At 39.5% G+C, this 23,104-nt stretch overlaps 1 protein-coding gene across 7 annotated transcripts in view; it reads left to right on the forward strand.

Annotated features, from left to right (window-relative positions):
• Positions 1 to 16,469, forward strand: part of ANK2 (ankyrin 2) — a 279,598-nt gene extending 263,129 nt beyond the window's left edge. For 5 of the 7 annotated variants that reach the window (XM_087962977.1, XM_087962978.1, XM_087962976.1 and 2 more), the window contains 9 exons: positions 1,102 to 1,242; positions 3,542 to 3,815; positions 5,113 to 5,404; positions 7,784 to 7,876; positions 8,375 to 8,458; positions 9,210 to 9,374; positions 9,757 to 9,939; positions 11,628 to 11,719; positions 14,999 to 16,469. In XM_087962977.1, the coding sequence (XP_087819103.1) occupies positions 1,102 to 1,242; positions 3,542 to 3,815; positions 5,113 to 5,404; positions 7,784 to 7,876; positions 8,375 to 8,458; positions 9,210 to 9,374; positions 9,757 to 9,939; positions 11,628 to 11,719; positions 14,999 to 15,182 (1,508 nt within the window). In that variant the 3' untranslated portion in view covers positions 15,183 to 16,469. Of the gene's footprint in view, positions 1 to 1,101; positions 1,243 to 3,541; positions 3,822 to 5,112; positions 5,405 to 7,783; positions 7,877 to 8,374; positions 8,459 to 9,209; positions 9,375 to 9,756; positions 9,940 to 11,627; positions 11,720 to 14,998 lie in introns of all 7 variants that reach the window. The other 2 variants (XM_087962973.1, XM_087962979.1) reach the window with 1 other exon arrangement.
• The last annotated feature ends 6,635 nt before the right edge of the window (positions 16,470 to 23,104 follow it).

Raw genomic sequence — 23,104 nt, forward strand, 5'->3', positions numbered from 1 at the left:
TTTACTTTCCGATGCAATTGTCATTTTCAGAGCAACTGTACCTGCATAATTTCCAGGTAAATTCTGTGTATTCTCCATGATATCCTGTATTTGTATATACTTAAAAGAATAAGACAGCTCTGTGAATAGACATGTCTTTCCTTCCTAATATGATTGCCAAACATTAGTAGTACTCCTCCATTTTTTTTTCTGAGAGGTACGTAATATATAAGAACTCTTGCATAAAATCATCTTTTTTATTTTTTATTTATAGTGTATTTAACTAATTTATATACTATAGTTGCCAATCTCACATCCGTGATGTGGGGCAGCTTATAAATAAAATATAAACAGTAACCCTACTCTTATTAGCTACTTCATCCCCAAGAAATAATTTCATTTAAGCAACCAAGATAATTAGTATCTTTTTAGTACCATATTATGTACAAGTAATCTTTATTTAGTTACCACAATTGGGGCTGGAAATTCTATCATATTATTAACTGGAAAGGTTGCTAAGTGAAATTGTGACTACACTTATTATGTCATTTCAGTTTTCTTTTACAGGCCTGTAAAGATTGTAAATGTGAAGACTGGGCATAAAGTAAACTTTTTTTATCACCACCATAACTGCAAATAGTCGCTAAACGAGGCAGTCACTAATCAAGGGCTACCTATATTGTTAGAATCTCCTAGTTAAGTACTTCCTATTGGAATGAAGAGACATTCCATTAATAGTGCAACATTTGGGGCTGCTTGCTTCAGAAGTATGGATAACTTGTACAAAGCTATCACATGGTCACCCTTTTCATATATCTGAATATACAGTATTTAGTGGGTAATTGTTACTTGGAAGATTGTCTTTCAAGCTATTTCAGGAGGCAATTCATATCCCTCCCCAAGAATACAATCAATCATATATAACTGTGATTATCAGGACAACTAGAAGGATCAAAAAGAAAGAAAAATAAATAACCACTGCTTTTCAAGTGATTAGAGACACCGGTTTACACTATCCCTTCCTATTGGCTGACTTCACAGCAGTTATCCAAAAACTGAGTAGATGGCATTCTTCATGCATACAAATTGTTAAAAATAAATGCTGTCTCTTCCATAATACAGATTCAGGTCTTACAGAGTGTCTTAAAAAAATAAATCGAATGGATATTGTTCACCTAATGGAAAGTAGTATGGAAAAGTCCAGAGATCATGGTCGCACCTATGCAGAAATTGAACAGACAATAGTACTGGATCATAGTGAAGGTGAGAATGCATGATTACTATTCAGTAACTGATTGTTATCAAATAATACCCATCAGCTATCACTGAGATAACTACCAGTGATTCTATACTAAAGAGAGCATTCCCATCAGTTCATATATAAATAAATATAGTGCTTTTCAACATTGTAATAGTAATGATTAGAAGAGAATCATCACCAAATATTGAGAGGTCAATAGTAGATGTGCATATTGAAATTCTCTAGATGACACTTCACCATACCACCCATAAAACCATCAATATCTTCAAAGAAATCCAGATTACCAGAGAAGAAGACAACAACAAGTCACTACCCTTCCTGGACATCCTGATCAGCAGAAACCACAATGGGAAACGAGAAACACAGACTAGAAAAACCGCCCGTACCACTAATAAGTGTTCCACTACCAAAGCAATAGTCCAACCTCCCACAAGAGAAGCTGCATAGGAACTTTATTTAGACAAGGACAAATTCATTGCAGCAACCTGAACAGCAGAAAAAGGAGATAAAAGCAGCTGTACAACATCTTCTAATAAAACGAGAATCCATGCAACTTTATCAAAAAGTGCCTGACCACTCAAACCAATATAGCACAAATAACACAAGCCGTAAAAAGCATAACACTGTCATACATCAAGAATATCTCAGAAACCACTGACTACTACAACCATATGAAATCAGTGTAGCGCACAAGCCAACTAAAGTCTTCCAAAACTAAGTAAACCAAAAACTCAGTATCCCCAGGGCAAAAAAAAGAAAACAGGAATCATCTACAATATATGGTGTTATGACTGCAACAGCCACTACGTAGCACAAACAGGAAGAAGACTGCCAGAATGCATCCATGGACACAAAATAGCAGTCAGAAGACATGATGAAAACTCTTACTTTCACAACATATGGACAAAGCTAATTATAGCTTCAGTTGGAAAACTCTGATCATCCTAGACCAGGGGTGTCAAACTCACGGGTCGCGGGCCAGATGCATCACATTCTGGCCCTGCCCCCACTCGGTTTAGCAAAGGGGAGAAAGTTCTATACATCACATGATGCCACCATGATGATGCGAGTTTGACACCTCTGTCCTAGAACAAACCCAAGTCCAAAAACCCTTTCTAGAAGCCTGGTATTCTGATAAATTAGCCATTAATAGACATATAGTTATAAACAATGTCTACATACTTTGTAAAAGAGACAATAAAAAAGTCAAAAAGGGAACAAAAAGACCAAAACATCCCCCAATACCAGCAATTAAGACCCAGATGAGCACAATTTACCTCCAAGATTAACATCAAACCAGAATTTAGAATAACAAAGTTGGAAAGGATTTTGGAGGTCTTCTAGTCCAACCCCTTGCTTAGGCAGGAAATCTAATCTCTTCTGAAAATCTTCCAGTGTTGGAGCATTTACAACTTCTGGAAGCAAGTTGTTCCACTTATTAATTGTTTTAAATGTCAGGAAATTTCTCCTTAGTTCTAAGTTGCTTCTCTCCTTGATTAGTTTCCACCCATTGCGTCTTCTCCTGCCTTCAGGTACTTTGGAGAATAGTTTGACTGCCTATTCTTTGTGGCAGCCCCTGAGATATTGGAACACTGCTATCATGTCACCCCTAGTCCTTCTTTTCATAAGACTAGACATATCGAGTTCCAAAAACCATTCTTTATATGTTTTATCCTTGAGTCCCCTAATCATCATTGTTGCTCCTCTCTGCATTCTTTCAAGAGTCTCACCATCTTTTTTACATCGTGGTGACCAAAATTGGATGCAATATTCCAAGTGTGGCCTTACCAAGGCATTATAAAGAAGTTACCAATACCCCAATCAAGCAACTATCAAACAAGCTAACAGTAAACAACCCAACCAAAGAACTCCAAGACCACTCCCACCAACACTGATAGGGCAAGCTGTTACAATATAAATTGAGAGCAAACCCCACTCTTTACTAGCACTGATGATGTTACCTACAGTAGTTTGGGTAATGAAATGTCTGCAAGAAAACAATCGAGCTTAGTGAGCACTGAGGACCCCTCATTTCAACCCTGAGCTACAAATATGGAGTTTTATAGATAGGATTCCTTGAAATCACTAGTAAGTTCTTACTTTTGAATGCATGGCATGGTTATTTATCTATGGTTAAATATAACAAACTTTTAATTTATGTTTTGAAGCTGTGGAGTTGCTGGTTATATAGTCTTTTAGCACGAAATATTTGCTCCACATCACATTATTACAAATCTGCATCTAGATAGCAATTACTTCATTTATACAGATTAAAGGATTGTTGTTTTATTTTGCCTTCAGGTTTCTCTGCACTTCATGAAGATCTATGCAGCACAAAAGATAAAAAAGAGGAAGAATATTCATTTTCTAAAGACAGTGAGCAATCAGATCATCCCCCCCTTGTTTCAGAAGAAGACCTTTCTCTCAGTTGCTCACCCTTGCATGAAGGCACATCAAAAGCTGAGGCAGAAGTATCTGTGGTAGAACTACTACACCAAATACAGAAAGATCATGTGAAAGCTGAATTCTCAGGGAAGCCTCATGAGCTGACAGAAGATTCACCTACTTCACAGGAGTATGTGTAAGAATTCTACAGTAGGGCGTCATATATAACAACAGGAAATATTTATCGCATAGAGATCATGTTTCACAAGCAAGGAACAAATGCAAATTTTGCAAGATTAGGAATCCTTCAATTTTGCCAAGAAAAAAATCAATGAGCTAAATAATTTCTAAAACTTTAGAATAAAGCAAATATATGACTGATATACCATTTTAAAATATTCTTGGACTTCTTAACTTAAATAAAAATAGTCATCGAATTAGTTACAATACAATTTTATTATTGTTTCTAAATATTTGTCATATTTCTGAGTGTGTTTTTAGTATGGCAAAATTTTGACTGGGTTAGATAATGGTTCTTTTCTTTTTTCTTTTTATTTTGAATGAAGCTCAATTCATGGTGAGATCAGCCAAGGTTCTCTGGATACTGAATTACTGGGTGAAATTTTCATTGAGGAGCAGACATTGCTTCCATGAGAGGAGTGTCAATCAGTAAGAGGCCAAAGATTCCCGAAGTGGGTAATCCTTGAGCTTGCCTATTCCTATTCCTGGAAATAAATAGGTTCTCAACCTTTTCTTTACACAGACCCCCTTTAAATACCTTTTGTGGCCACAGGCCATGGCCATAGACCTCCAAAACTTAACTCAAGATTTAAATCATAAGATTTCTTCGTGCCTTCATGGACCCCCTGTGAGGACATTGAGGTCCCTCAGGGTTCCGTGGACTACAGGTTGTGAACCACTTACTTAGAATAAGGGCACTTATGTAATACTAGTCTCAATTAAATAGTCACAAAGAGACAATTGTTATGACACACATGACAGACTGGAAAGAAAACCATTAATTCTACCCTGTGCTGGCAATGGAACAAATGGAATGAATGGGAGCAGTGAAATTGCTTACAAGAATTCAGGAAAGCCAAATATTTTTTTAAAGGGGGAGGAAAGTTCCACTACTCAAAATCAAAATATATCATAATGGAGTACTGGAAAGCTAGACTGTTTTGGTTTAACAGAAATGTCTATACAAAATATTGCTAGATGCTTGTTTTTGTCTGATGAAACAGTTTACTTGCAGTTCTAATCTTTTCGAAAGGAATATGATAACTTGAATAATATTAGATCTGTAGTCATGACACTCGGTATTGAATTTTCACTTGTATTCTCACTCAATTTTACCCTGGGTTATTCGTTTCAAAACATTACGTGCCACTTTTCAAAACAGAGCCAAGTGGCTTTAGAATAAATCTTATTCCTCAGAGACAGACTAGAAGAATTAATCATTTGTTTCCTCCAATCTTTATTAACAGTATCGCAACTTCTGGAGCAGATTTGACACAAGTGCCCCAAAGTGTGAAAACAGCCAGCATTGCCAGTGACAAGCCTGAGGATTCCACCGCAGGATGTGAAGATCTTGAAAAGCCACCATTGCATACTCCAACATCTAGTGACCGAACTGATTCTCCCATTGTGGAAGAACCTGAAGACCATTACTTTCAGCAAGAAGATACGCATCCAAGGAAAACCAGTCTGGTGATTGTTGAATCCACTGATGAACAGCCTGAAGTATTAGAAAGACATGAAGAAGAATTGTTAGAAAAAGTAAGTTGTAACACTAACATGATTCATGAAGTAGTGCCCTTTGAAGAATTAATGAAGAAGAAAGTCTTTAATGTAATTGTATTTAATACTTGGAACAGTACACCCAGATAATAAGAAATAAGAGAAGTTCGAACTGTAGATTAAAATACAGTTCTAGCAAAAATACAATTGAAAGACAATGCACTGAAAAATGTAGAAGCGAATAAAGAGAAATATAACTAAAAAGATGCTATCATCTGAATAAGAACAGAATAAGCCTGAACTGAAAAATATGAAATGGATGTAAGAAGAAATAAATAAATAAATAAAATAAAATAAATAAATTCTTTGAAAGAAAAAAAATTAGCAAGATTAAAATACAATATTTTTTTACTGTTTGATTTCTGTCTGGAAAGAAAAAAAGGCAAGAAATAATTAATAAGCTTTTCCAAACATATATTTGCAGAAAATTAAGAATTCATTAAAATTACACACTTTTCACACTTCAGTTCCTTCAAAGAATGTATTAGTAATTAGATTGTGAATGAAAATGTACTTTTGTCCCATGGCAATTGAGACTTGTAAAAAAATTTCATTACAAAAATCAGTTAAATCAGAAAATAATACACCTACACATTTTTCCAAAGAGCTGTTTGGGAATATTTAAGAGCATGCATGGAACATCTGTCTTTAAATGGAAAAGCTGGGTTGTATGGATGCTTCCCAAGCTATCCTTGACCATGCACAACAATTTCACTCACTGGAAAACAATGAAACAAACAGGCAAAAATAGAGGTAGTTCTTGACTTATCACAATTTGTTTAGTGACCATTTGAAGTTACAATGGCACTGAAAAAAGTAACTTATCACTGTTTTTCACGCTTACGACTGTTGCAGCATTCCCATGGTCATGTGATCAATTTCAGCTGCTTGGCAACTGTCTCATATTTATGGCGGTTGCAGTATTCCAGAGCCATGTGATCACCTTTTGCAACCTTCTGACAAGCAAAGTCAGTGGAGAAGCAAGATTCACTTAACAACTGTGTTACAACTGCAGTGATTTCATTTAACCGTTGTGGAAAGTAAGGTCATAAAATGGGGACAAAACTCACTTAACAAATGTCTCCTTTAGCAACAGAAAATTTGGGCTCAATTGTGGGGGTAAGTTGAGGGCTACCTGTACATGGGTACATCCAGGAACACCTTTGGATCAGTGGTGGGATTCAAAAATATTTACTACCGGTTCTGTGGGCGTGGCTTGGTGGGCGTGGCAGGGGAAGGATATTGTAAAATCTCCAGTCAGAGGTGGTATTTGCTGGTTCTCTGAACTACTCAAAATTTCCGCTACCGGTTCTCCAGAAAAAAAGAATGGCTAGTTTAGTATAAAAAGAAGTCTTTCAGCAAACCGCTTCTTTCAAGGGCTTTGTTCAACCATAGAAAATAATTTATTTTTTTCCCTTTAAAACTCACAAGTTATGATGTTTGGCCTGACCAATAGAGCAGTAACCTAAATGCATCCCACCTATAGTTCTTCACAGCTCCCTGGCACTTCGAAAGTTGCTACCATGGCAACTCAATCATCATTATGAGCCTTTAAGAAACGTGTCCCAACTCCCATTGCAGAAGAATCACAACAGTAAATATGTAGTGGGAAAATTCTATTTCCAGGATCTTTAGCTGAAGACATTGCCGTTGCAAAAGTGAAAAGGATTTCAAAACTATCCTAGAACTATTTAAAACAAAATTAACTGTGTTTTCTAAGTGTAAAGGAATTATACATATATTTTACTGGCTAAAACACAGAAGCAATTATAGTAATTATTAGTTAACTCAAACTTGCAATATAATCTAGTCCAGTGGTTCTCAACCAGTGGTCCGCAGAACCCTGGGAGGCTGTGATGGTGTCACAGGGGGTCCACGAAGGCTTGAAGAAATATTACGATTTAAATCATGAGTTAAGTCGTGGTGGTCCATGGCCATGTTTCATGGCCACAAAAGATATTTAAATGGGTTCCGTGGTGAAGAAAAGGTTGAGAAACACTGATCTAGTTCATAATTATCAATTTGTTGGAAATTCTTATCTGTTTAGTCTAATTGGGTTTATGGAAGATGAAGTTGTAACTATATTTGCATTATTCCACTGGTGCGCTTCTTGTAGTACATGGTATTGAAAGAAAGTTGAAGGCAAGTTTCCTCAGTTTTGCAACATCAAATGTTCAAAGAAGATTTCAAACATTCAGCCCCAAAATAGAAAGAAAAGTAATATAGCATACTTTGCAGTGTATCTCATTCCAGCAAGCGTTTGTATGGTGTTCATTGTGTTATTAGAAAGAGGCCCAATTATTCATTCATATGTACAGTACCCGTATGATGAGAGCAATGCTTCCATGCTTCCACTAGGAGCTAGCAGAGGAATTAGGTGAGCTGGAGGTCAGCTCAGATGAGGAAGAGATGGTAACTACCAGGGTCGTTCGCCGCCGGGTAATTATTCAGGTACAGGAGTGTTGAACTATTGCACGTACCAGTGGCAACTATGCCCTGGTTATACCTCTTAAACCCACCCTTTTCCCCAAAATCCTGTTCCTGAAACACCCCCTTGGCTGGCAATGCACTGATGAATTTGGCATGTTCCTGGGTAATGCATGTCAGTTGATTCACATAAATATTTTTCCCGCAATTTCATTTGGAAACTCAAGGAATGTAAATCAAAATGGCAGGTGTTTAATTTGCATTTTGAAAGAGACTTAACTCTCTGAGAGGACAGTTTGACTTGCTGCTTCAGCACCACCTACGAGCCAAATTCTTTCTTGTTCCAAGTTTGCATGCTTTTTAAAAAGGATTTATTTGCAAAATGTTTAATAGCATTGGAGCAATTTGCTTCAGTGCTTCTTGCCTAACTTATGTTGTTGTTTGAGCCAACTAACTTCTGCTATGCAGTTTACTTAAAATAGCCAGTTATTTTGTTTCTGAACTCTGTTCTTTGTTCAATAGGCTGATGATGTGCCTGAAATACCCCCGGAAGCTGTAACGGAGGAACAGTATGTGGATGAACATGGCCATATTGTGGTGAAGAAGGTATTCAGCTGATGGTTTATTAGGAGAATACAAAGAAAGAGCATTTTAGTACATTAATTATATCTTGAGCCATTTCAAGGTTTCCAGAGTTAAATAGAGGGGCTTTAGGATATTTTACTACAGGTTGTCCTCAACTTACAACAGTTCATTTGGTGACCTTTTGAAATTACATAACTTAAAAAAGTAATTTATGACAATTGGTCACACGATCAAAATTCAAAAGCTTGGCAACTGGCATGTACTTATGATTAGCTTTTGCGACCTAACAAGCAAAATCAATAGGGAAGTCAGGTTCACTTAACAACTGTGTGACTAGCTTAACAATTGTAGTGATTCACTTAACATCTAGGGCAAGAAAGGTCATAAAATGGGGCAAAACTCACTTAACAAATGTCTCACTTAGCAACAGGAATTTTGGGCTCAGTTGTCGTTGTGTGTTGAACACTACCTGTATATGTAACAAGGGAATCTTTTATGGAAAGTGAGGATTTAGGCGCTATGCATTTCATACCACATGAGATAAAGGAAAACATTTTATCCCATGCAACTGTTGCACAAAAATAGAACATCTTTATTCATTTTAGGAGAGAACAGAATAGTTGAAATTATATTTTGCAAAATTTGTTCATTTTGATTGTCTCTCTCATGTGCACATGAGAGAGACAATGCTAGGTATTTTAAAGGACAAATATGATTGCCATGATTTAAAATTCAACGACATGCTAACATGATGAACATGCCATCCTGCTAGGTCACTAGAAAAATCATCAGGCAATTCGTTTTACCAGATGGAACAGAAAAAGAAGAAGTTGTGATGCAGGGAGAACCCCAAGATCCTGTTACAGTGGAAGAGGGAGACAGTTACTCCAAAGTCATAAAGCGGGTGATGTTGAAAAGTGAAAGTGAACAATCAGAGGTTAGATTTTTTTTTCCTGCCATGGTTTATTTATTTGAAACGAATTTTTGAAATGGGCACTAGAATTACCCATTATACTGTAAATTATTATGTTCATTACATTTAATATAAACTTGGTTTCATAAGGTTCACTTCACATGTCTTGTTTAAACCCCCTTGGAAGATGGCTTATTCAATGAAGAATTGTAGAGCAATTCTTTAATAAGTCTAGCACTCAACTATATCATTTTCCAAGAAATGAATGAATCGGTAACGTTAACGCAAACTTTTCACAGGAACGTAGGAAAATAATGTTTGGGGCATTATCTAATTAGCCAATAGCCATGGTTCTGGAGTCAGCAATTATTGACATAAGCAATTATTCATGAAATCTGTTTCACAGGTGACCTTTTCTGAGCCAAGCTTATTACCAAGTGCCTCAGAATTCCAGACTGAACCAGTAGAAGGCCGCAAAGTCAGTAAAGTTATAAAAACTACCTTAGTGCATGGGGAGAGAATGGAAAAACATCATGGAGATCCTAGTTTAGCAGTGAATCTTCCATCAGCCAAAGATGACTTCGAAGAGGTGAGATAATTATATGGTTTTGGCAACACTGTTAGAACTGCAATAGTACTAAGGGCAGAAACACATGTAGAAAAATTAGAAATAGCTAACCATAAATGAAGTATCATTATAGAAATGTATTCTTGTTTTTTTCCCCAGTATGTTTAGAATGATTTTTCCTTCTGAAAAAGATCTTAGAATATCATCTAATGGAACCCAGGGAGAGATTGCTCTGAATCTTAATTTTAGGTCCCAAGCTGTAAAAGGGTGCTTTGCTGTGCTTTGATAATGCTTTAAACCAGGGGTGTCCAACCCTGGCAACTTTAAGACTTGTGGACTTCAACTCCCAGAGTTCCTCAGCCGGCTTTGCTGGCTGAGGAACTCTGGGAGTTGAAGTCCACAAGTCTTAAAGTTGCCAGGGTTGGACACCCCTGCTTTAAACAAAGCATTCATTTGAAGCTGCTTTGAAAAGGAGAGCTGCCATCCCACTTCTAGACAACAAAGCGAAACTATCATATCCTTCACCCACACTGTCACTCTAATGGTCTCCTCCAAGATATGCAGCACCTTGGAAGAACTTCTATATTGAGGTTGCACATACTTATGCATGCACAGGAGCCTTTTTGCTGTTTCCTGTTAGTTCACTAGTTCCCTTCCAGTATCTCATTAAAAGGAAGTGATACAGGAAGAGCACATTAACAAGACCTTTTCCCCTACTGAATCTGCTAGAAGAAGCAATTGGAAACAAGTGACGAAAGTGCTTCAGAAAGACAGTTCATGTCACCCCATTCTTGGCAAAGCCAACTGGAGCCAATTTGTGTAGAGAAATCCATTACTATACAATGAATTTAGTTGGAACCTTTCACAACTGCCATATTTTTCCAGACATAAGAAGTTCCCTCAGTTTGGAACTAATTGTACAGCAGAAGCTTATCATCAATTAGTAAATATGAACTTTAATCCAGATGCATTTGGAGCAGGATTGTAAACTCACAATATCCTATTTGAAAGAAAATATGACTCAGTGTTGGTTGAATAAATAGAATATAGATAATTTCTGATCAGATGGGAGTGATGTCAGCACATCTTTTTACCATATTTTCAGCTTGAACAAGAAGTTCCATTCTTAGATTGAATACATTTAAACATAATATGCAAGAACACAGTGGAACGCACATAGTTGAGGACTTTAGGAAAGAAATCTCCAGTATAAATGTACTCTTAACAATATAATTCAGTTTGCAAGTGGGGTTATTTATAAATCCAAAGAGTAAGCTACTCAATGTATAAGAACTATGATCCTATTTGAAATGTATATGTGATTCCAAGGATAATCCTGGATCAAATCACTTTTATTGTTTAAGAGCCGCCTTCCTAATGAACCAAATCCCATCTGTTAGTAAGACTGGAGCTCTTTCTATTCTCCCTGAGTTCCTTCAAGGAGAAAAGACCTCTTTTTTCATAAGAGATCATTTGTCTCCACGAGGAGATCAGCATGAGAATTCTCAGTCAAAGTAGGTTCTATTGTTTTGTGACACATTTCCAAATTCTTAGTAAGTACAGAATTTGCAAATTATGCAATTAATACTTTTTTTCCCCTTAATTTGTTTAATTTGTCTCATTGGGTGTTCTGATATTTTAGCAAGTTAATATAATTAAGTTGTATTTGGGTCTTCTATGCTACAGTTATGCTTCCTGTTTTACTTTAGGCCCTGAATTACATTGGTAACAAAGTGAAAATTGAAGTCCCCCCATTAGTAGAGAAAGAGGTCATGAAAGAGGATGGGTCGCTTATTAAAAGGTTTGAGTTGGCATGACACTAGCCTGTGCAGTGACCAAAGATTTAACAGACTAACTGTAATGGTACTTGAATAAATGTCAACTTACAGTCTCAGTGTCTTAAGCTTTATTTGGAAACTAACACACTTGGTGGAAGAAGGGAGAATCAATTGGTGGAACAAACAGTTGTTTGGGAAACAGTGGAATTATAATTCTAATTCTAAGTTCTAAAGTCTGATGCTGCATTTCCACCTTTGAAGTTAGAACATGTTTATTCTCTCCAAATAGATAATCAGATCATATATTCACCATATTTTGTACCAAGCAGATGTGTTGGGAATATAGCCCAAATTTCTAGGGAACAATAGAGTATTTATTGTTCTTTTTTTTTAACTAACTTAGGAAGAAGAGGGCAACAAGATATGTTTTATTTTGTTTTTTGCTGCAGTGAGGAATGCTGCTGATTAGTCATCTAGTGTATTGCTTCTAATTTCCTCTTTCTACAAAGTTTGATAACCTGTCACAGGTGTGAGTGTCTGTGCATATAATAGCACACACATTGCCTAAGGCATGGACGTTCCATCATGTGTGTGAATGACACCATTTTGCAATATAACTAGCATTCATGGGTTGAATATCAGAAATAGAAGGAACAATGAAAAGGTCTTAACAATGTATAAATAACAATAGTATGAGATTTTTTTGGTTATCAAATGGTTAAACAACCTAGTTCATTTGTTTCTTGAGGCTTAGTATGAACTTGATATTCCTCTCCAAGAACTAAAAAGTCAGTAGAGCCTACTTCAATAGGTGGGCTCTGATTCTCAAGGAATATAATCCAAAGAAATAAGCTGTCTTTTCCACTGAATAAATTATTTCTGTGATGTAATTCTGTGTATTCCCATAACTGCAGAAACCTCTTATATGAAGAGAAGTAGTAGAAAAAATATGAATACAATAGAGCTTATTTCCCTTCACTTGTCTCAATGTATAATACTGAATGACAAATTTATTTATTTATTGACCTGTATTCCATCTTCCTATCAATGAGATCCGTTGAAGTTAAATATTGTAAGTATGGGCAGGAATGACAAAAACTAGCAGGTTTGTAGTGAGGGATATGAAAGGTTCTCCTATCATTTATCTTGTTAACCCTGTTGCAGGATTTTCATACAAAGGTTGTTGTTGTTGGATTAGAACATATGAATGTAGGCACTGATGTTACAAAGTAATAATGTCTCTCAGAATAATTTTCCCAGTATCAGGAAGGAAAAGATCTTAAGATACGTTTATAACTGAAAGTTTCTGATTGATACAATGTTTACATAAAAAGTTTGAACCGTACAAAAGTTTAAACGAGGGGTGTCAACCTTGATTTCATTGAGGACCGCATCAGGGTTGTGTTTGACCTCATGGGATGGGTGAGCGTGGCCAGAGTGGGCGTGGCCAGCTTGACATCACTTGTGTTAGGGGTGCCTGTGGAGACCCGAGCACTCTGCCAGTGAAAATGGTGCTTGAGAGGGTTGTACGTGGTCCTCTTGAGCTCCATTTTTGCTGGCAGAGGATTGCAGGAGGCTGAAAATGGAGCAGCCAAAAACGGACCTTGGGAGGGCTGTGTGCAGACCTACTGAGCTCTGTTTCACTGGCAGAGGCACCACGGGCTGGTCCTTCACTGTTTCCAAGGGCCAGATCTAAGTACCTCAAAGCTGGATCTGGCCATGGGCCTTGAGTTTGACACCCCTAGTTTAAACTATCCCATTCTACATAGCAATGTGAACTCTGCAACAACTCAACTTTTGCCTTAGTCAGAAGCAGGCTACAGCCAGGGGTGGGATGCTATCAGTTCGGCCCAGTTCTATAGAACCAGTAGCTCTGAAGAGCAGCAGACATGGAACCAGTTTGGTGTTTGCTGCTCTGTTTGGTACAGCCACCTGCCTGGGCTCTTGGCTGTCCTTTATTTCCTGCTTTTTCAACCTCAGCTGCTTTGCGTGGCACAGCTGAGGTTGAAAAAGGAAGAAAGAAGAGGATTTTCAAATGCTGCGCACCCATGTGCAGCGCGTGTCAGCTGTCCGGGAGGCACATCTGAGGTTTTTAGGAAATGGTCTACAGACATGCGCAAAATGCACTCTTACCAGGGGTGGGATTCTATCTGCCGGAGAACCGTCAAATCAATGGGCTGGCCCCTTCCCGCCCACTGACTCCTTACCTGGCATGCATGCCATCAAACTTGCTGGCTAAGTTGCTATTTTTCCTTTTTTTTTTTTCCTGAACGTCAGCTGTTCTGCTGTGCCGGGAGATTTAGCTTAGCTAGAAAGCAGGAAATCATCAAATTTCTTGCTTTCTAGCTAATTTAAAAGCAGAGCTGAGCCTGATGCTGAACCTGAATAATAATTCAGTGCAGACTCAGGTAGCAGATGGCAGAAACACAGATCTCTAAGTGAATCTGTGATTCCGTGAGCAACTCAATCTGCCTGCTTGCTCTGCCTGATTTTGGGTAAAACTTGCTCTTTTTTAAATAAAAAATTTAATATGTACATACATAGTGTGATGTGAGTTAGTTTTGTGAGTTTGCTTGCTAGCAAATTTGATGAGTTTGCTAGCAAACAAATTTTATGTGGCAGACTCAGGTAGCTGATTGCAGAAAGATACATCTGTGAATGAATCTGTGATTCTGTGAACAATTCAATCTGCCTGCCTGCTTTGCCTGATTTTGGGTTAAAGTTGCTCTTTTTTATTAAAAAAATTCAATATTTACATAAATATTAATAATATTCACATACAAGCCATGCTCAGCCAGTCACATGACTACCAAGCCATGCCCAGTCAGCAAGCCTTGCCCAGTCAGTCACATGATCACCAAGTCAGACCCACAAATTAGGCCACACCCACAGAACCGGTTGTTAAGAAATTTGAATCCCACCCCTGGCTACAGCCTACACCCACAGTCCCTTTAGGCAATCATTTGTCTCCGCCTGTGCAAGTTTATGTCATACACAAGAAATTTCTCAAATTTCTGCTGACATTTTAACAAATCTACCAATTTAAATCTGATTGTAAATTTAGGCTTGCATTATGTAAATGTAGCATAAGAAAGGAAATTTAAAAAACTAACGTTATTGATATTTTATATATAAATATTTAGCACTTTTCTTAGCTCTTTAAAGTAAAATCAGTCACTGTCTTTTCACCTACATACAGGAACTCAAAACTCATGCTAGAATTTTGAAATGAAAAATAGAATGCAATTTCCTTTTTAAAAAATCCTACAAATTCACTCATTGCCCTCTTTGACTTCTTGTAGGACAACAATGAGTAAAGCTAGTACACAGAAGAGGACTGTGGTTAAGGACCAGTATGGAAACCGGATTCATGTGGAGCTGCTGGAGGACACACCAGAAGCCCTACCCCAAGATGATCTTCAGCATGACCTTCAACAATTATTAAGGCATTTCTGCAAAGATGAGCAGAAGAAAGAGGCCAAATGAGATGCTGCTAAATCTCACCCTTAGACCACCACACATATCCATTAACTGTCCAGCTTTCTTTTATCATAGGTGTTATTATTTAACCTAATCATCAGGGAACACAGCTGTTTCTACTTTGAGCATATAGAGCAGGTTTTCATTTTCTTTGTTTCTAAATATCTGTTAAGCTAATTTGTGACCAAAGATCACATCCTTCATTCTGGATGGTTTTACCTACCAAGTCATAGACTTTATGCGCTCTCTTGACTATCTTGTCACCTTTGGCGTTTTTATTCTTTATTTTTGCACCAGATCCATAAACACATAAATTTCTTCCACAGGCCTCTTAAAATGACAGTGTACATGTGTTTTTTTTTAAAAGGATATTATTAACTTTAAACTGTAAATAGAGAAAATATGTGGATTCACAAGACGGGAAAGAAAGAAGCACTGCCTAGTGTGACTACTTTTAGCATCAGGACTATAAGGTTCGTTGAAGAATAATTCATGTAATATTGCTAACACAATCCATTACAACTTAGGAGATGGATCTATCAAGAACGAAGCAGATCAATCCTCCTGTGTTCATAGGACTTCCAGTGTAATAAATTACTTGACTAAAAAGAGTCAGAACAAAACCTCAAATTTCAGCTGTTTCCCTTACAAGACAGTTGATTGCAGCCATTACTGCTTCTTTGCTTCCTGGGAAAGCCACCTCAAGATTTCCTGAAGAAAAATATACCCAGTTAGATATAACGTGCTAGCAGCTATATCTGTGGCACTTTTGCATACTGTATTTAAATCTTTTAGATCAGGGACATGAAATGGGTGCATTCAATAGTTCTGATCTCTATACTGTTTTGATCACTCCTTTAACAAACCACGCTGTCTTAGAAGGGGTTGTTTCTGCTGGCCACTGCACTATACACATTTTGAAGGAGGAAAATAAACTGTTACCTTTTAGGGGGAAAAAAGAGATTTCTCACATTCTGTCAAGATTATCTCTTTAAACTGGCACATGCATGTGGCTAAAACATGACCTTTCTATAATCATGCCAATTGCTTCTCATCTTTCCTAGCACTGAGCGAGCAGATATTACCATTGTGTTTGAGGTTTTCTCTGGAGTTTTATTTATAAGGAGACAGGAATCCACCACGCCTTTGTTTGGTTTTTTTTCCCTTGATATTTTATTTATAGTCCTTAACCACCTTTCAAGCATTATTCATGTAAATGTCTGCACTTTGATTTTCCAAGAAGGCATAAATGACCCTGGAATTATTTTGTGGTCTGTACCTAATTCTAATAGTGGTCTGAAGCTCTGTAGCATTTTAACATATATATGTAATTATATATATATATATATATGGTATTAGGCTTTGTTCGGGTATTTTCCCACGTCATTATAGTTGTGCTTTTACGTCGTTATAGTTGTGCGTTCGTCTGAGACGAACACAATACAGAAGCCTGATGATGGCAGATGAGATTCTGCCGAAACGTTGCTACAACTTTAAAAGCACAACTATAATGACGTGGGAAAATACCCGAACAAAGCTGAATGCTATACATGTAAGTACCTGCGAAAACTTAAGAAAATTTATATATATATATATATATATATATATATATATATATATATATATATATATATATATAATTATATATATATATAATTATATACATATATATTATATGAAATGATATACATTTTGAGTCAGTTATTTGATAAACACAAAGCATATTCAGCAATGATGAGTCAGGTCCTCTAGGGCTGAATATTTTTCAAAACCCTGCTAGCCTTTGTTACTTTAAACAAAACAACCCGACTCACTCAGTGCTCAGGATGCTGAAAATAAATGTTACAAGTGGCACCTCCTCATTAAGCAACAATGCCAAGGGAAAAGAAACATTTGAGGAGGTTTTGGTTTCCTGCTTTAAAAAAAAAAACCTACTCAGTGCCATGCAAATGTATTTTGTTGGCAAAGCAGGACACAAGCACTTAATGACTGCCAAAATGAAAGGAGACCTAATTGCAGGACACACAATAGCTCATTTCTCATTGTCAAGAACATCACTGTTTAACCTTCAAGACTGGGACTCTACAAGAAATGCATTTCTGTTGTGTTATTTGCGGTGCAGATGATGTTCTGTGTAACAGCATAATGGCTATTCTCCTTTTTTCAGTTTTGAATTTTTGCTGTGTTATCAGAGAACTTGAATACTGTGAGAAGGTGATTTTAAGTTGATAAATCGGCATCTTGTTCCCATGGTGATAACACTTAACTGAATATATCTATGAGGGCATGTATTAAAGATGTAAAAGAAACAAACAAACAGCACTAACAATACATAGCTGCAATGTGTACAATGGCTGATTTAATTAAATAAACATGTAAAAGTGTTAAATGTAGCAATGATAGTATCCTCTCTTTTTTGCAATTGGGAAATTATTTGGAAATTGCAAAATTATAAAGCAGGCGGCCTATTTTGTTATGATTAATTTTACACTGTTAATGTTTGACCGTCAAAGTCCCAAAGGGCTTAAAGGACGTAGGGTCATTTTATTCCATTCTGTCCATCTTAATCTTTCAAATCTGAGAAGTCAATTTTCTCTACGTCCCAACAATGGCAAAGGCTCATTTGATGGGAACAAAGAAAAAGTCCACCTCAGTGTAGAACTTCCAAAAGAAGGCAACTTCTCAATTCCTCCTTTTTTAAGAAAGACTTTCATTCTAAAGGCAAGAGAAATATGTTGCTTGCTATCTCTGCCTGTTGTTGCTATTAGGGGATTTTTCATTATTGGTTTCAGTTTGTTTTGTTGTTCCTTTAAAATAACTTATAGAATAAAAATCAAGAGTAAAACTAATAATTTATTTTGTATGGTTGGACAATCTGATAGAGGTTATATATATATAAACACATACATGTAATGACATACAGGTAAACTTTGCTTAGAGACCACAGCTGGGATCAGCAGCTTCATTGCCAAGTGACATGGTCGCTAAGTGAGACATATGGCTGTGACTTGAAATTTTACTGCTGGCTTTTCCATTGACTTTGCTTGTTGGAATCTGGTTGTGAAGTGCACAGATGGTGATCACATACTGACTGCAGGCAGTGTGATGATGTTCGTAAGTGCCTGTACCAGTTGCATTTCTATTATGTTCAATATCTTTATTGTCACTGTACATCACGTATACAACAAAATTGGTTTAGCCTCTACTAGTGCAGTCCATACAAGAATACAAGACATGAATAATATAAAGGATAATCCTTATACAAGTAGGGAAAAAAACTAGTCATATGTTTCCATATGTACGTCATATTCTGTGCAACATGTATGTTACTCTGGTGTATGATCATATATCATGGTATATACATATTACACACTACACTGGCACCAGTGAAATTCATCATATTAACCTGTTTGTGGTGCTATATCAGGGGTGGGCAAACTACGGCCCGCGGACCACATCCGGCCCGTTGGTCTGTCCAATCCGGCCCGCCCCACCCCTGAAAAAAAATCGCTGGGTGTGGCATATTGCCCTGTGCCGCGTGGCCCCCAAAGCTGCAAAACAGTGCAGAGCGCTCTCGGGGTAGGAAGGCCTCGGCTGGGAGTTCGAAATCACCTTCGAGTGCGACTTCTCCGAAGGTGAGTCCCCGCCGATCCCCCTTTTTTTTCCGGGGCTTCCAGGCTTAAACTTTGCAAAGGCAAAGTTTGCAGGCTGGAGCGTCTTCCCGCCGAGGAGCGGGAAGGGTTCCGCCCGGCGGGCAGGCGGGCTGCTTAAACTTTGCTCGGGCGGCACTTTAAAAGCCTGCTCCCAGCACCCGAGCAACTTCCCAGCAACTTTCGGCTTCCTTTTAACTCGCGGGTGCTCGCGCCTGGCCCCAAGCCGTGCGGCGGAGGGGAAACCCGGAGCACCGCCGGGTCGCCTCCTCCAAGCAGCCCGCCCGCCGGGCAGAACCCTTCCCGCTCCTCGGCGGGAAGACGCTCCCGCCTGCAAACTTTGCCTGTGCAAAGTTTAAGCCTGGAAGCTCCGGAAACCTGAGCAACTTCCCAGCAACTTTCGGCTTCCTTTTAACTCACGGGCGCTCGCGCCTGGCCCCGAGCCGCACAGCGGAGGGGAAGCCCGGCGGGTGGGCGGGTTGCTTGGAGGAGGCGACCCGGCGGTGCTCCGGCAGCAGCAACAGGCAGTTCCACCCGGGCTCCGCTCAGGTGTCCAGCTGGGGCTGTCAGGAGTTGCTACCGCCGGCGCAGCTCCGCGCGGCTCCAGTCCCGCGTTGCTTTGGGAAGGAAAAAGCAAAACCAGGAGCCGCTGAGCCTGAGCCTCCGGTGCCGCTGCTGCCGTTGCAAAGCACCGCCGCGGCTCTTCCTTTTTGCCTTTCCCTTCCCGAGGCAACGCGGGACTGGAGCCGCGCAGAGCCGCGCCGGTAGCAACTCCTGACTCGGGGCCTCCGAGGGGAGGGGAAGGAGGAGAAGAGGGGGGGGAAAGGTGGGGGGGCGATTCCCAAAAAATCTTGTGCTGACCTGGCCCGTCTGTCAAATTTTAAAAGTCAATGCGGCCCCCGAGCCAAAAAGTTTGCCCACCCCTGTGCTATATTGTGTTTAGGAGTCTGATAGCCCAGGGGTAGAAGATGTTCTTAAACCTGTTTGTCTGGCTGGCTATTCTTCTGTGTCTTCTGCCCGATGGTAAAAGTGAGAAAAGACACTGACCAGGATGTGAATCGTCCCTCAGTATCTTCCTTACTCTGCTGAAACAATGAGACCTGGCGATGTCGGCCAGTGGTGTTAGGGGGCAACCAATGTCGAATGTATCATTCTCTGTAGTGCCTTAATGTCCGCAGCTGTTGAACCAGGGCACCATACTGTTATACAGTATATGAGGATACCAATGGTGGGATTCAAATTTTTTTACTATCTGTTCTGTGGGCCTGGCTTGGTGGGCGTGGCAGGGAAGGATACTGTAAAATCTCCAGTCAGAGATGGCATTTGCCGGTTCTCCGAACTACTCAAAATTTCCACTACCGGTTCTCCAGAACTGGTCAAAACCTGCTGAATACCACCTCTGGAGGACACTTTATATCATGGACTGATAGGAAGAAGTCATCAGCCGTTGTTCCACCTGATTTTTCCGCAGGACTCTAAGGAAATGAAGCCTCTTTTGAGCCTTCCCAACCAGCAGGGACATGGTAAGGTCTTGACTAATAAGCACTCCCAAGAATTTAAAAGAGGAAACCCTCTCCACATAGCCCCCCTTGATATACAGTGGGGCAAATTCCTCTCTGTGCTTCTGGGAATGCAGCACAATCTCCTTTGTCTTGCTAGAGTTTAAAATGTAAGTTGCTTTTTTTAAACACCATGTGGATAGCTTCTGGACTTCTTCCCTGTATGCTGATCAATTATAAGATCCAGCACCGTTGTATCATCTGCAAACTTTATTATGATGTTGGATAGATCAGAGGATACGCAGTCATATATACAGAGAGTACAGGTAGGGGCTGAGCACACAGCCCTGAGGGGAGCCTGTGATCAGCTTCGGGGTGGAAGTTGTAAAGGACCCAACCCTTACTATTTGTAGACGGTCTGTCAGGAAGTCTTTAACCCAATCATAAATGAGGGGACGGAAATTTAGATCAGTCAGCTTTTCAGTGAGGATGCCTGGTAAGATGGTATTAAAGGCCGAGCTATAGTTTATAAAAAGCATTCTGACATAATTCCCAGATTTCTCCAGGTGTCTCAGTGCAATATGTAGAGCAGTGGTGATGGCGTCCCCTGTCAACCTGTTACTTCTATAAGCAAACTGGTGTTCAGCCTGCTACTTCTATAAGCAAACTGGTGAAATTTGGTTCAAGACAGGGCTTGAGGTATTGCAGGACCAGTCTCTCAAAGCACTTCATCACTATAGATGTCAATGTAATGGGTCTATAGTCATTCAGGCTGTTTATGACTGCTTTCTTCGGAACTGGGGTAATTGTGGCTGCTTTCAAGCACAATGGGATTCTAGACAGTTGCAGAGAGATGTTAAAAATCCTTGCCAGGATCCCTGTTAAATGGTCAGTGCAGGTTTTTACCATTTTCCTCAGGACCCAGGAGTGCGATTCTACCAGTTCGGACCAGTTCTATAGAACCGGTTGTTATGATTCTGCACAGTTCAGAGAACTGGCAAATTGTGCCCCTGGCTGGCCCTGCCCCTCTCCGCCCACCCCTCCTCTCCCTGCCCAGTCAGTCCTTATCCCACATATGTGACATTGCATGCATGCCTGGCATCACTGACTGTGTTCTCCCCCACCCAGTCACTCCTCAAGGTATTTCTTTTTTTCCCCTTCTGATGATCAGCTGTGCCAAGATCCTTCTTGCTGTCTTACTGCTTCACCCAGGAGGCTTCCCTGAGGCCCAGGAGGCAAAAAGGAGTGGGGGGTGGGGGGGGCTGCTGTGCCCCGCCGGCTCCATATTTTGCCTTCCTGGGCCCCAGGGAAGCCTTCTGGGAGCAAAAACGCCCCCCAGAAGGCTTCCCTGAGGCCCAGGAGGCAAAAAAGAATGCAGGGTGGGGTGGGGGTGATGTGCCCCCCCAGGCTCCATTTTTTGCTTTCATGGGCCCCAGGGAAGACTTCTGGGAGCAAAAACGCCCCCCTGGAGGCTTCCCTGAGGCCCAGGAGGCAAAAAACAACAACAGGGGGAGGGTACTGCAAAAAAAAGCCACACCCACCCAGTCACATGGCCATGCCCACCTAGCCTCACCCACCAAGCCATACCCACCTAGCCACGTCCACAGAACTGGTTGTTAAAAAATTTGAATCCCACCCCATCTGCCAGTACCCCATCTGGACCTGCAGCTTTGTTGGGATTTACGACCTTCAGCACAGCTCTCATTTGATGTTCATGCAGGGTGAGTGGCTGGAGGTTAGAGGGCCTTTGAGCTAGAGCCACAGAGACAGATCTTTTAATCTCCTATTCAGCTACTCCACCAGCAGGGCATTAGCATTGGCTATTTTCATTGTATTGCCCTTATAGTTGGTTAGATGTTGTAGCCCCTGCCACACCTGTCTTGAGTTATTATCCGCCAGATGCTTCTCTACCTTTTTGTTTGTATTTCTGTTTAGCTGCCTTAATGCCTATTATGTCATTATGAGAATACTGCAATGGTCGTAAATGCAAAGATTAGCTGTAAAATTACTTTTTCAGCATTGTTGCAATTTTGCTCACTAAACAAAGCAGTTGTTAAGCAAGGTATACCTCTACAATGGCACCCATAATTTTGTCTTTTCCAGCAGAACTCTGTATTTGTGCTGAATGTCTTACATACTAGCAGATACATTAAAGGCAACTGCTTGTCAGTTCTAAAGGTATACAACTTGATAGCAGGTGCTAGCTTCGTCTGGACAGGTAAAATACACTAACATGTAGAATTCACATCCTTTCCATTCTTCTTTCTTCCTAGTATTTACTCACAAGTGCAAGACTTGCTTTTTTTCAGATCAAGGGAGTGAGTATTGATCCATTGGTTGCAACAGGAATTGGTTCCTTGGCTTGTTGGCCAAGCTGGACATCATGGATTGAGAGAGTCTGGCCCAAAGTCACCCAGCCAGCTTTCAGGTGGCACTAGAATTCAGTCTTTAGCCTGATGCCCTTAATACTAGACCAAACTGGTTTTCTGCCTTTTATTATTTTATATTTTATATTTATTTTATTATTTGTGTCATAAGGCTACCCATGATATAAACAACATCTCTGGCCAGCTTACAACAATAAAAACATAGAAATAAAACAATATTACCAAACAGTACTACCAAACTTTGCTCCATTCTAGCTACATATTTTCTTGGCTCAATCACACCATCCAAGCTGGAAGTAGAACTTCAGAATTTTGGGTGCTATAGTCAAGATGTATAAGGTTGGAGAATGAGCAATTGAAGAATAAATTTCTATGGGTTTTATTGCATGGAT

Source organism: Notechis scutatus, chromosome 4 (assembly GCF_049901735.1).
Source record: "Notechis scutatus isolate UNSWTSFEM ecotype Mainland chromosome 4, rNotScu1.2, whole genome shotgun sequence".
NCBI classification, from domain to species: Eukaryota; Metazoa; Chordata; class Lepidosauria; order Squamata; family Elapidae; genus Notechis; species Notechis scutatus.